The sequence below is a fragment of the Lepisma saccharinum genome, chromosome 1 (assembly GCF_977018435.1).
Source record: "Lepisma saccharinum chromosome 1, izLepSacc3.1, whole genome shotgun sequence".
In the NCBI taxonomy this organism is placed as follows: domain Eukaryota; kingdom Metazoa; phylum Arthropoda; class Insecta; order Zygentoma; family Lepismatidae; genus Lepisma; species Lepisma saccharinum.
Window position 1 is genome coordinate 184,045,996 of NC_139229.1, and position 13,345 is coordinate 184,059,340.

The 13,345-nt window shown below is 37.3% G+C and overlaps 1 protein-coding gene across 3 annotated transcripts in view; it reads right to left on the reverse strand.

Annotated features, from left to right (window-relative positions):
* ArfGAP3 (ADP-ribosylation factor GTPase activating protein 3) overlaps positions 1-13,345 on the reverse strand; it is a 50,346-nt gene that overhangs the window by 15,083 nt on the left and 21,918 nt on the right. For all 3 annotated transcript variants that reach the window (XR_014443982.1, XM_083144155.1, XM_083144163.1), the window contains exons 5-9: positions 11,896-12,060; positions 10,998-11,153; positions 4,910-5,040; positions 2,398-2,532; positions 799-1,036 (exon numbers count right to left, since the gene is read on the reverse strand). Coding sequence is in view for 2 of the 3 variants with exons in the window: in XM_083144155.1 (XP_083000281.1) it covers positions 799-1,036; positions 2,398-2,532; positions 4,910-5,040; positions 10,998-11,153; positions 11,896-12,060 (825 nt within the window). In the remaining variant the exon portion in view is untranslated. The remainder of the gene's footprint in view (positions 1-798; positions 1,037-2,397; positions 2,533-4,909; positions 5,041-10,997; positions 11,154-11,895; positions 12,061-13,345) is intronic.

Sequence of the window (13,345 nt, forward strand, 5' to 3'; positions counted from 1 at the left end):
CACGGGGCTGTTGAAAGGAAGATACTTTTTAAATGAAATCCCAGTTTAACTTTTACGATATAATTTATCAGACGTATGTAATTTAACTGGTCAGTAATTAGTCCGATTTTTGGTATGGATAAATAATAAAATAACTAAAGAACGTTCAATTTAAAAAACTCATATTGACAGTAAGAAAGAAGATAATGAACATTTTCTATTAAGAAATAGTAGCACCTTACCAGGGTTACAAATTGAAGGGTTCGGGTGTAAAACATGGTAAGTGAGTTACAAAGTAAAATGTACCATCCTTCAATTTTCAAGTGAAATTGCCATGTCATACAATTTGCAATGGACTCAGTGAAGCCTTCTGAACTTCGTAAACCCAACATGAAAACAATTTATCTCCAGTACAGCTTGTAATAATCTTTTCCTTAATGAAGTCAGAACTGTCCAAAATGTCACTTACCATGTTTTACACCAGAGCCCTTCAATTGTGATAATTTAATTCCCAATCATGGTCTAAGATCACTAGACTGGTTATTAACTTATAAATCTCACAAATTTTTCTTTGTCCTGGTTAGCACAGATTTTCTAACGAACATTCATTTTATAGTCGATGTGTCATTTGGAATTGTCTGCTGGTAAGAACACACTAAACATAAGAAAAGGTCAATTCTAGTTTAATGTTTACCTTACTTCTATATCTGAATCAGAAATCTGTAGCAACTACAGAGAGAACTCGCACAGAATTAATGGAATTTCAGTTTAAACAACAAAATAACAAGAACGATCTATGAACCATGACTTCTCACTTACATCGGAGTCCCTTGAATCCCTGAAAAACTGGTCAGACGAGATGGCTTTGGCACTACCGAATTTCTTTTGAGCCTCCATGCTGTTATCTACTAGAGTCTCTCTCTTAGGCTTATCCTCACTAGTGGTGGCTGACCTCCTCAGCTCAGTATCCGTAGACCAACCCTTAGATGAGAATCTATCTTTATTTTCTATTAGTAGTGTATCCGAACTCTTGCTATCATTTTGGCTACTCTTATACCTGAAAGGGAGAACAAATCTCACTAAAATAAAATGCACAATGTTGATTGATTTGCTTTATTTTACTTCGCTTTTTGTGCCACTTTTGGCTAACTTGCAAAGATTGGGATGAGTGATGATATGATGAAATTGATGAATGGACACTCACAAACATCCATGCCAAAGCTGGGATTCGAACCTGGGAAAAATGTACAATGTGTTAAACCATAAATATATTTTTCAATACCTGTTACTTTTACACAGTTTGCAACATTTCAGGTTTGCTTTAACCTCTTGATGTCCGCCAACCCATAATGTGGACCAGCACCACATGATGGCATTCAAGACATTTTCAGAACTAATGACAATGCGTATTTGAGTTCTTTTCATATCATTTTATGACATGAAAAAACAAAACAATAAAGTTACTTTTAGTGTTTTGAAAAGGTTTTTTTTACAAAAATTTAGTACTTTTTTTTTTTAAATAAAAAATCTTCAATGCTATTGAAACCTGGCAATGGCATCGAACCATGCATGAAAATTGCTTGAAATTTGCAGACAATCATGACAAAAGACCATTCTTTGATGACATGGCATGGGAGTTGACATGTCAATCCCCACATTTTGAAAAAAAGTATTCCCTTAATGAGGCACTTGATTTGAAAAGAATTGTAAATATCGAGAAATCAGGTATATCCCATCCAGCCTCCTATTGGCAGTGATAAAAAATAATGGTCCCATGACATAGTAAGAACATGTTACAACAGTTCACCAAAGTTTAGTACCTTCAACAATAAGGAGTTGGCATTTATTATTATTATGATTACTATTAACTGGATTACATAAGCCACCTTGCACTGATAACAGTGTTCCAAAAATTGGGTTGTATGATCCACCCTGTGTACACACACTGGTTGAAATTTACAGGTGATCACCACGAAAGACCACTTCTTCCAAGACATGTCACTTGCAACCCCACATTTTGAAATAAAAAGTCCGAAAAAGACATTTCTTGGAAAAAATGTGTAGTAGGGCATACATTTCAGACTCATGACAATCCCTTGCTTAGCCACAATTTTCACATTATTTTTCAGAAAGTTTTCCTAAAGAGTACTTTTAGTTATTGATTTCATATACCACAAACTAAAAGCCAAACACATGCACATCTCATAAAGGAATGTGCCAAAGTAACAAGCATACAGTGTCAGATTTCACAATTGTACACAATTCCTGGTACAGGGTTATGAAGTGAGCTACATAGAAATACAGGATTTTTCATTACTAAAATACATTTTAGTACAACTTTATATATATTAAATCTGATAAGCACAGATGCAAAAAGTTAAAGAAAACACAAAAATAAATTATTTAATGCTAACTTACATGGAAAAACCTCCAAATTGGAATTCATCGAAAAAGTCATCATTCTGCCTATCAAAAACAGACCTACTTGAAGTAGTGTTTGGTGTTTCTTGTTCTATCGTTTTCATGTCATTTAATGCTGAATGGCTAATTCCCCTGAAAAGAAACGAAAACAGATGCTTCATGATGTCTCAACAGGTACAGTCATGGACACTTCTGGATTGTAACAATACCATTGGCTCTCAATGGAATCGTCACATGCCAGAAGTGTCTGTAATTGTAAACTCAGTTAAAAAAATTTAGGTCTGACACCTGTGGTGTTACTATACTATAAAGTACCTATCATCATAAGATGCATTGCTAACAGTGTCCTTCACAGACACAGTGAGTAGTCAGGGCATAGGAACTTTCATTCAAGCATCATTCATCCTCATTGTCACAATCAATTTCAGATGATGTTTCAGTTGTTTCTTGTTCATTAATGTACACATGAAAGTATGACATACTTGCATTACAATGCAATATGAGTATTGTATATTTGCTTAAAATTGAAAGGTTTTTAACAAATCAAAGAATAAGAACTGTTAATTATAGAGAGTTGAAGTTGGTTTTATTTTGGATGGAATGTGTAGGATTTTACCATGAAGTAAAATGTTGATATTCCACCCCGATACACATGCAGTTAGAAGAAAGGAAGAAAAATACTCAAAGAGGTCTGCTCACATTAAACCAAAGTGAGTAGAAAAATCTCAAAATGTACAACTAGCATGTACACTTCTGTTCACAAAAAGTGGCACACTCGTTTTGAGTTGAATTCCAGCTTTGTGGCCGGAAGTACAGCCGACGTAAGCGTTCGGAAAGCAGCAGTGTTGCTTACTATCAATCAATTTAACCATATGCAGTGAATTTTGTGTGTCTCAGACTCAAAGAAAAGGGCTAACAGAAAGATTGCAGCGTAAATATTAATTAACTGAAATTTCCACATCTACAATCAAAGTAATGTAAATGTGATATTCCTGAAATTTATTTTAAAAAGAAACACATTTTTTATGTTTGTGACGAAGTAGTTATCACAATTAGTTAGAATGAGAGGGCCCCGGGTTTGAATTTGGCCTGAGCATGGGTGTTCTTTTTCAGTCTCTCTTCATCGTCGCGAGTAGCCGAAAATGGAAGAAAAGCAACACTAAATAATGAAAAGGAAAAACCACAATAAGAAAAAGCAAGACAGAAATAGTGCTGTTGCAATTCCTGAAAAGGATGCAAGAATTTTTTTTTTCGGAAATAGTGTTATCCTAGTCCAGGAGAAGACTTGAAGAATAAATAAACTCCTTCCCCATACTCTTTGGCAAACAGAATCACAAAGTTGGCACTGAATATGCGATGGGAAAAATACTAGAAATCCTAAAGGAAAGAGTTTATGTCACAGTCAGGGGAGCACATGAGAGGAGGTAGCCCCCCCCCCCACCAAAACATCAGTCATCCAGGTTATTAAAAATAAGTCAATGGTTGTCCTCTCATTTAACTTTAACAGTAAATGGAATTTTTGTAAAATAAAAATTGTCGGGCTTTACTTGTTTTACACGTGCACGTTGGTTTCGTAAGGGAGCACAAAAATAGAATTGTGACTCGTAAATTTCTTACCAAATGAATGAATGTCTCCGTACATTCCAGAATAATACTCTTCATTTTGAAATAAATTTACAAGTGACCCACTTGATGAATACTCGCACCTTACGAGTAATTTTCAAATGGGAAAGAAAAAAGCCCCTATTTAATACACAGTAAGGCTAATCGGGACTGGACCTACAGTTTAAAGTGGGATCCAAACCACTATGTGCCCCCACCAGGTAACCCGAAACCCCTTGATTAAAAGGTGACTACGCTACCACTGCGCCATCAGGGAGGGTACACAGTAAGGAAAAGAGTTTGCAACTGTATGATGTATATATCGGTATGAAGAGTACCTACATACAACAATATTTATGTACTGTGCTGCTAAACTAATTATTGCTACCAATACTGCAATGAATTACTGAACAATTATAATTATCAGCACTAGTTTGCATGGTTGTAGCATCATAACATAACAGTACCTTATTTTGGAATTTTTGTATTCTTTAGATTATTGCAGGCAGCACAGGGGCCTTCCAGATAGGAATTTTTGGGTAGAATTACAATTTTCTTCTAAATGTATTTGCAGGGAAGGGGATACCAGAATTTCACCTTGCATGAGAGAATGATTCTTTCTTTAAAAATATGAAACCAACATCAACGGTCTATTGTCCTACAATTTATTTTGTGCACCACTGAACATTTGAAGAGTGTGTGGTTTAACACATCCATTAAAAAGGGTAGAAAAGTAACATGACAATCAGATACAAGGAAGTTAACATCTTTGGGTGTTTTACATGCCATAATGATTTTTAAATAGATTGAAAATTATAGCATTACCTAATCCACCCAAAATTACAAATATGGCAACATTTAAAATTGTGCTACTATTACCCGTAATTATCTGTATATGACTACTTACGTTCGAGAGGCAAAGCCCATTCCAAGCCTTTCTATTTGTTGAGCTTTCTTGGGATCGACTTGCTTCATTTTTTCCTCTTCCTTTTTCTGTTTCATGCTAAGGTCTTGATATGCTAATCTCATGGAGGCTATCTGCAAATTATTCAATTTGAAATAAATAGACAGTGTATTCAAAAATTTCCAAAACAATGCTACTAAGCACACAGTTTTAATGATAAATGTAATTTTATTATTTAACATTGAACATAGATCCCATCTCTCTATATACACATTTGAAACTAATTATATACCACCTCTTGTGGGCTTGACCATCACATTCTTCTGAATGGTTTCCACATCATTCAACTTCTCTTTCAGTGCTGTCTGCAGTTTGGGAATAAGATAAAGTCAGCCAGAGCGAAATCTGGTAAATAGGGTGGATGGTTTATCGTTGAAACTGATTTTCTTGCAAGCAATTGGAACACCATTACCAATGAAAAGTGCTGGAGCCTTGCCATTCAGGACAAACCGGTCTTCCTGATTGGTCCATTCTTGGCCTAATGCTGTGAATTTTTTTGCAAAATTTCATCACGTATCTCTGTATACAATGGCTCAGCCAGTTTGTCTGGAGGTAACGAATTGATAGTGGATCAGTTCCCTTGAATTGAAAAATGCAATGAGTATAGTTTTCACTTTCAATTTTGTGGTTATCAATTTTTTCAGTCTGAGCTCTCCTGAGTTATGTCATTTGGTGGTCTGGCATTTTATGGATGGGACATGCTGGAAACACCAAGACTTGTTATCTGTGACGATGTTCTGTAAGAAATTCAGGTTATCATAGGTTCTTTAAACAAGATTTCATGATGTTTCTATACTCTGTTCCTTTTGCTCCAGTGTTAATCAGTGTGGAACAAATTGGCACACAGTTTGCCTTTGCCGACAAAGTCATGCACGATTGTGAGAATACTACCCACATTGGTGACATGCTCTTCTGATAATATTTTCATACTCAATTGATGGTTGGCAGTCTGTGTAGCACGAACATGCTCAACATTCTATTGTCTTTCTCTTAAGTCATGATTCACATAAATGACTGTCACACTTTTAAAACAAAATTCAGTTGCGGCCCTTTTTTCCATCTTGACAATAGCAACAAAAGAACTGTCTGCTCACTACAGAAAAAGACCTACACAGTACACAGCAGGTGGAGAAAGGTTCTCACTAAGTAGTTCTAGCAGTAACTATGTAAATCTACAGTAACAAATGTTCCAGAAATTTTTAGATGCACTTCATATAGTATGTTGCTGTAAGCAAATTATCAATTATGGACACAGACAAAAATAGATAAACCAAAAGTGAAAAGGGGTTAACTATTTGACTGACAAGAATCATTACTAATATGAAATTGAGAAAGAATAAATTCAGTACAAACTTCACAAGTTTAATTATTTAGTTTAATGGAAATTATCTTGACTATTGGATTATATGATTGTAAATAATGGTTTTATATATTCTGATAAAGTGACAAATAAAATGACCCAAACATATATATGAAGGAATATGTACCTAGTCATATCATAAATACTGTCACAACTTTGGAGGCTGGCTGGACATCTTCAGGGCAAGGGTAGCACCTGCCCATGGGGAGCTGTAAGACCTGAGTCATTCTGTGGTGAGCTGCAGACGGGAGAAGGTGATTGTGGTATAGAGCAGAATGGAATGGAGCGAGCATTAAAATCGAGTGGCTGTCATTGCATTACATAAGGTGGGGAAAGAAGCAGGTGAGATTTTCTAACTTCTCCAGAAGCTTCAAATCTCAAAGAGGTTCGTGTATCGCACTATCCAGCGATACATTGAAGCTGGAACTGTGAACGACAGGCCCAGGGCAGGGTGGGCTCGAACAGTACAAACTCCAGAGGTTGCGAAAGCAGTGGTGGCATGTGTGCAACGAAATCATGTCAGGAGACAGTCAGTACTGCCTCAGGACCAGAAGATGTCAAAAATGTCCATGTCTCGTGTGTTACGTTGTAACCTAGGACTGCAAGCTCACAAACGACGTACAGGTCATATCCTCAATGATGCGTTAAAGCAGCAGAGGTAGATCAAAGCAAAGTGCCTACCCACGCGGTATGCAGCAAATGGGCATAGACAAATCCTCTTCACCGATGAGAAACTGTTCAATGTGGAGGAGGCATTCAATGCCCAAAATGACAGAGCATATGCGAGGAGTTCACGAGAAGCTGCCGACAAGCTCAGAGGGTCATCACCCAGTGTCAGTTATGGTGTGGTGGGGGGTGAGCTACAAGGGCACCACTGAGCTGCATTTCTGTGAGCAAGGCATCAAAACATCGGCCAAGGTGTACCAAGAGATGGTCCGTGAGGGTGTGGTCAAGGGACTCACGAACACCCTCTTTCGCAGTCAGGCCTGGAGTTCCCAGCAGGAGTCAGCACCAGCCCATAAGGCTAAGACGACCCAGCAGTGGCTCCAGACGACTGTGCCGGACTTCATTTCTACTTCTGATTGGTCCTCTGGTAGCCCCAATCTTAACTCTGGACTAAAAATTGTGCGCTCTTCTTCAGAAAATGGTATGCAAGAAAAGACACCCCAACATCGCCAGTTTGAAGCTCTCTCTTGTGAAGACAGTGGCGGACTTCCCTGTAGATATCGTGTGTAATGCAATTGATGTGTGGCCACAAAGACTGAAGGACTGTGTGCATGCTAAAGGTGGTCATTTTGAGTAGCTATAGGTGTTGTGTTCTTCACATATTTGTATACCACATATTCTATGGATATTACACTATCCCTAACCATCTTGTGTCTATTTCCTGCAAACCTTGTGACAGTATTTATGATATGACTGGGTAGAAAACAGTTCAACATAATGAAAAACAATATATGAGGTATTACTGAAATATGTTCCCACCTTTGCTGGAAGTATTTTCTTCGTTCTGTGCATGCAAGCTGCATTTTGTTTTAAATATAAGAATAAGCATTTATCAAGTTACAAATCTAGGGTTCCCACGTAGACTCTAACTGCATTTACCCCGAGATTTCCCTGAGTTTTCCAGAATCAGCACATTTTTTCCACAGTACTCATTACTATTCTAAATATATTTTACAATGGCCTATGGTGTATCTATTTTATCAGTAATATTACTGATCTGATATATTTATAAATAATCTGTAATTTAGTGCAATATTCTGCCATCTTGTTATTTACTTTATGAATAAGAACAAATAATGAATGTAATGGTTTTGTGAAGTAAATGCCTAAATAGGTAGTTCCTTTTCAAAGGCAAAACCCACCACAACCAACCAGTTATGTACATTAATTAAGGAGGTAAATGAACCATTCATCGAACATTCAAGGAGCACTTTCAATTTTATATCAGATCAGTAGGCCTATTAGTAAATTTTGTGTAGTACTTTATCAGTATCACCCAATCACAAAACAGATTAAATAATACAATGATATCTTTATGCTCATCCTGTGGTGTTCAAAGTCATTGATAATTGACCTACAGAAGTGATATAACATTTCATCTTTAGCTTTCATAATCGAATGGGGTGGTTACGAAAACTATGTGGCTCTTTAGCAGCCTGTAAGATAGGGAAGTCAGCTGAAATTTTAAAGATTCTCTAGAAGCTTCAAATCGTTATTGGAATTTGCACCAATTTTCAGCTTAAATGGAGCTCAAACAGACATAAAGATGCCTAGGAGATGGTAACACCATGTATCCTGGTAGTTATACAACCTGTTATGCACATGACGCATGTTGTGAAAAGGAAAATAGAACATGAAAAAAACATTTTCATAAAAAAGGATTTAAAATAATGTTACTTTCTTTCAATTGTGCACAGTCGTTGCTCTCCCAGGAAATTCTTACCATTCTAGTTCATGAGAAACCAGTTTGCAGTCAGACCTATGGAAAGGAAAATAAATCTCTCTCTTATTGCAAGCGAAACTCAAAGAATCTTGACACCAGTTAGACTGGCGCCAGCAAAAGTCTGAAGATATCTGGCAGAATGAAGGTTGGATTTTATACGGGTCTACTGGAGCATTGTCTGTTACAAGATTAACTGGTAAGATTAGATCTCTCGGGAGAAACAATACAACCTTTCCAGGCGCACAAAAAAAAAAAAAAGGCGGGGCTGTAAATTTCGTTCTGGTTCCGCAGTGTAAAATACATAGTAAAAAAAGGTCACGTTTTCTTTGCTTCAACCAACTTCATTCACCCCCCCCCCTCCCCCATTCAAGGGAGCAGTCCAAACTCCTTCCTTGACTTGCATTGTAATCCAGCGTGAAAAAGGAAACGCGTTGCGATCTGTTTTCACTCAGTGCGTATTCTAGGACACGTCATTAATCATTAAACAGTGTCGCAGTCGATAATCATTCGGGTTTGGAATTGGGCGCATTTGCACCTATCAAAATAGATCGTTATTTACTCTCACGTTAATCGACGATTTAATGTTTGATGTAGGACTATTCTCGATGTCAAACACCCACTCCTTCAAAAGTTTTCCCCTTGAATATGAATAATGTCTTTTTAATCGGTCTCAGCGAACATTCCTACATTTAACTTTTTTTTTTTCCTGAATGGTTCTGAAGAAAAGGCTGATGCGAATTAAATTTACAGTTTTGCTTATCAGAACAGAAGGCGCAGAACATGAAGTTGTTTTAACTCTTGTTTTCCTTTCTGGAGATCGAATTTTGTTATCATCAAATCAAAACAGCTTTGCCAGATTCAAAACAATAACCTTTTCCTCCGCGCTGCATGAGTCATTGCTGTTATCACCAAGCAAGAGCTTTGCAGACGCTAGACAAAACACTGGCGCCAGCTGCATCGTAAAAACAAGGAGACCCGCTGGAAGTTCGAGCAACAGGTGGCGGAAGAGAAAAATCCCAGCATTTTAAAGATAACGCAACTGTCGAAGACGGAACTTTTAACAGCAGTGTAAAGAAAAAAGAAATGACCCTTGCTTTACGTTTTACCATGCAACAGACAATAATACGGGCAATATTTCCTATGCAGACAACAGCATTAAAAAAATAGGACCTGAATTCTGCAATTATCAACATTGCCGTGCACACCAGTGGCGGAGAATGAGCTGGGGAAAGGGGGGCACTTTTTTTTTTACTTGTTCTATGGTTTTTGTCCGGTTTCAAGAATATATCCAGAACTGGTTGCCCCATTTCAGACGTCAAAGGAAAGGAATAGGGGTGGATCCTCTTCCACCCTCACCTGTAATCCACCCCTGTGCACACACGAGCAAGAAAATCGTGACTCATACAATCGCCCTTCAATTTTTTAAAAAAAATTTCCCAAATTTTTCAACTTTTTTCTAAATTTTTCACGGTTCCCCGGAAAAGGGTCGTTACTTCGAGAGGGTCGTTATACCCGGGGTCGTAGAATCGAGAGTTGACTGTACGTTGATTTCTTGACTGGTAGACACCCTGTTATAATATCAATTAATCTGTGATGCAAAATAAACACAAATCTAAAGCCTACATCTTCAAAATAGTTCATATAAAGCAAGTTAGTGAAGTTGGAATTATTAGTACAAGAACAAGCATATTTTAGTCCATCATTGGGGACTCAATGATAATTAGATGTTTTTCCCTGAATTTTTACTTTTCTTCAAATTCCCTGAGAATTCCAGGTGTGTGGGAACCCTGAAATCATTCCATTGTTTACTGTGAAGGGGATCTGCATTAAATCCAGTTGACGGCATTGCTAAAATCAACTATCACCCCTGTCAAAATAATTCACTTCTTCTTCTTGTACTTGAAACCTTAAATCTTATCAGCTGAAGCCAATTGAAGAGCTCCGGGGTAAAACATGGTAAGTGACATTTTGGGCATTATTGAGTTTATTAAACTCAAAGGTTACTAGAAGCTATACTGTAGATAAATTGTTTTAGCATTGTGTTTACCAATTTCAGAAGCTTTCAATGAGTCCAATGCAAATTGCATGACATGGCAATTAAACACGAAAATTGAAGAATGGCTCTTTACTTTGTGACTCAATAATAACCAAAATGCCCTTCAATTAGAAATACCTTTTAACAAAATTTTCAATGATGATAGTTTAATGACAAACATCAATACCTGTATCTCTTCCTCCTCTTCTTTCTTCTCGGTCATCTGCTTTGCTTCTTCTGCAGCTCTCTCCTTTACGTGGTCAGCGAGAGCAGCTTCCCGCTCTATCTCTGCAAAATCAGCCTTCACCTTCTGTGCTCCCAAACCACCTTTCTTCCCTCCGAGCTGAAACAGGGATAAAGATAAAAAACAACTTGTTACATACATTTATATCATATTTTGGTATACTTTATGTTCTACATGACAAAAACCAAGTGGATGCCTGTATTATGCATTCAATCTTGATGGTTTTAATATAGCATATTTTCCTCAAGTTTACATTTTCCTGCATTTTACGTTTTTTCAGTTTGGCACCTGAAAAGTGTGAAATCAAGGTTCCACTGTATTGGGAATGTACAGTGCCTTTCAAGGCCACCTCGGCTAGCGTGCTGGGATGTAAGAGCGCATCTGCCAGCATTTAGACCCACAGCAGCACACTGACCTTGGCACTGGACACGTCAGCTTCAGTATACAGATAGCGTGTCCAATTTGAATGTTTGTCAGGAGAGAAAATGAAGCAATTTCGGATAAGGAACTGATGTGTGTTAGTGAAAATTTCCTTAAAAATGTCATAAATGTGTGGAAGCAGTATGACATTTCCAACACCTCTTGTAACAAGCTATGTGCTCATTTAAATTGTAACTGTCTATGTAATTGTACGAGCTTATTTCGTTACATAGCTAACGGTTCCAGTTACGCAGATGTTGCATCCAGTTTGCCGGCAGGTACGCTCTTAATTCCTGGCATGTTAGCAGTCACTCCACGGCCTCCAAGCACCAGTTGACAAGCAAAGATTCCTATTCTATCCAATAAAACTTAAATTATGGACAAACATATAGAGACTACTAGTAAAAATATTCATAATTACCCCTGTCCTTTTTGCAGGAGGTTTTCTCATTCCTATTGTTGGCTTCCTCCCAGCCAATTGCTGTTGGGCTTCTGATGGGCTTGTACTCAATGCAGCTTCTACACTTGGACTTTCTCCACTGCCCTGCATGTCTACTAACCTCCCATTTTGAACTGCTGTGGAAGTCTACAAAAGAGAGGACAAATTGACATGCACTTGTCAGAGAACTTTTAAACAAAGCTTATTTACAAACGAGAGTATACACAAGGTGTAGGGTTGCCCAACTTGAAAAAAAACTTGATCATACCAGGACTCAAACCCAGCACCATCAGGGGCACGATCATGACGAAGAACGATGCAGATTTGCAACAAACATGATGAAAACTGAGACAATACAATTATTTCTCTTGTAGTCTACACTTGTTACAAGCATAAAAACACAAGTTTTTCATTGTGACGTTTCAGGAGAACACATGCTCCCTTCATCAGACATTTATTTTTAGTTTGACTAAAGATACAGTTATAACAATGGTTAATTTTTTTTAAACAAAAAAGAATCAGTTATACAATGGATGTTGTCCATGTTACATTGTTAAATACGGAGAAACTAGTACTCACTTTTATCCGCGAAGCTGTTTTTTCTTTTTCGATTAATTTCAGTGGCCACTGCCACCATCCTCGTTGGAACTTGCTGTATAATGTGAGTACTAGTTTCTCCATCTCTCTTTTCCCAATTATGAATTACATTGTTAATTCAGGTACTTGAAGTTACATTGTTGTAATATAGCAACTTAACTGTGAAAACAATCAGTCCGTTTTATTTCTATTTCAGATAAAAATTTTGATCACATAAAAACTGTGTTTTTATGCTTGTAATAACCGTACACTACAAGAGAAATAATTCTACAATGCAAGCAATGCCTACATACAAGAAAAGCTATGAGACAATAGAGTAACATTAGATAACATATAGTAATAAAGTCTGGCACACACCAATGACATAGATCAGGTCTGGCGTAGATCTTTAGTCAGTATACGACACTGTCCACGCTAAAAAAAGGTATGACTTGGAGCTAGATTGTCTCTCTTTATGCTATCAAGTTCCTTGCAAAGTTTAGTGATTTTAGCTGCTAAGTAGGAGCACAAAAGGACCAGATTTGGCTCCTAAAGACCCAAGTTGGCAACAGTGAACACCCTGTGAATGATCCAACCTGTTGCTACCAAAGGTATCTCTTCTCACACAACAGATCACCAGTTATCCTGTGCGCAATACACTACATGGAAGTGAAAATTATGTCATACAAATGGTTGACTAGTGTAAGCATAAACAAATGACCAAGGGAATTAATAAATGTCACGTTAATGAAGACTGCCAGTGTTCATTTCCTTGTCCCATTATTAGTTCTTTGTTTATTAGAGAACCATATACAGTATTAAGCTTGTTTGCTTGGTTTATTCAATACCATTCATT